Below are 1,330 nucleotides of genomic sequence, written 5' to 3' on the forward strand. Positions count from 1 at the left end.
AGCCGATGGTTTCCTGCCCCTCGGAAGCGGGCCCACCGAGCCGTCGGCCTCCGAACCGTCCTCGTCCACCTCCACCGCAGCCGGCTGAGGAGGCGGCTTCCCTACCGCCGCGGGCCAGTGGGGGCCCCCAGCGGTCGGGAGCAGCAGCTGCGCAGACGGCGGCACCCCCGAGGGCAGTACCTTGGGGGCCGCTCCCGCCCCAGAACCGTCTCCAGCCTTGCCTTCGGGCCGGCTCATGAGCGGGGACAACACCCCCCTGGTGGCGGGGGCACCCCTAGGCTCTTCGGGAAGCTCTGGGCCGAACAAGCACCACGGGCTAATGGCCCCACAGGCGGGAGGGCTGGGGCGGCTCTGCTTGGACCCCGGGGGCGCCAGAAGGGTGTCCAGGACACTGTCCAGCAGCCCGCCGTCCTTTTCGGGGTCTCGAGTGCTGTCGCTTCCTGCACCCCCTACTGCTTCAGCTCCGGAGTACGCGCCCTCCACGTCTAGCAGTGGCTGCTGGTCCCGCGTCTTCCCGTCGAGGGGGTCCTGTCCCTGGCTGAGTTGAGGGAAGAGCAGACGGTCCAGGGAGATGGGAATGGCTGCGGCGCCCGGCGAGGCGTCCGGAGAGGTCTGGCTGGCCTGGAAGGGACCGGCGTCCGGGCGACCCAGCAGGGGGGACCCGACCTCGGTGGGGGAGGGCCTGCCGCCCGCCGCGTGGGGAGCCCGGGGATCCTTTGCCTTCAGCTCTGTCATGACGACCCGAACTCCCCTTTTCTCCTCCCCTGTCTCTGGGGAGGAGGGAAAGGGGAAGGAGGAGGGGGTGTCGGTAATATAGGGGCAGAGGGAGGAGAAAAGGGGTGTTGAATGTAGCCCGACCCGGGGGATCTCCACCTCCCGAGTCTGGAGGGGCGGTGCTGGTCAGCGCCTGCCTTTGCTTCCCATCCTTTGGTCAGAGGAAGGGTGGCAGTCGTCCGACCTCGCGGCCGAAGAGGAAGGCAGGAAAAGGTGTTTGTAGGGATCGGCTCCTATCAGAGTTCTCCGAGAGAGTCCTCCGGCTCTGTCAGTGGACTGGAGACTTGCTGTACTCACACGTCCGGCGCTGGAGTGGCTGCTGCCTGTGCTGCCAAAGCAAACTACACGCGGCTCTGTCTCCCGACTTATTCCCAGGCTTCACACTCGGGCACGAGTGCAGTTCGCAATCCCTGATCTCCTTCTGAGGTTAGCTGCGCTTTTCTCCTGAAAGCCCGGGAGTGCCGTTTGGACCATTCAGGACTGCCGATGCTCAGTCGTGCTCCTGCCGGCTCCCCACAGCACTCGGCCGTCTTCTCTGCAGCTCTCACCGTTCAGT

General features: G+C 66.6%; 1 protein-coding gene across 1 annotated transcript in view; it reads right to left on the minus strand.

Annotated features, from left to right (window-relative positions):
- The window catches only part of Pgr (progesterone receptor), a 46,363-nt gene extending 45,628 nt beyond the window's left edge, over window positions 1-735 (minus strand). The window contains exon 1 of the mRNA XM_010642088.2: window positions 4-735. Coding sequence (XP_010640390.1) covers window positions 4-735 — 732 coding nt within the window. The remainder of the gene's footprint in view (window positions 1-3) is intronic.
- Between the last annotated feature and the right edge of the window lie 595 nt (window positions 736-1,330).

Source organism: Fukomys damarensis, unplaced genomic scaffold (genome assembly GCF_012274545.1).
Source record: "Fukomys damarensis isolate Sample0158 unplaced genomic scaffold, DMR_v1.0_HiC HiC_scaffold_16, whole genome shotgun sequence".
NCBI lineage: Eukaryota > Metazoa > Chordata > Mammalia > Rodentia > Bathyergidae > Fukomys > Fukomys damarensis.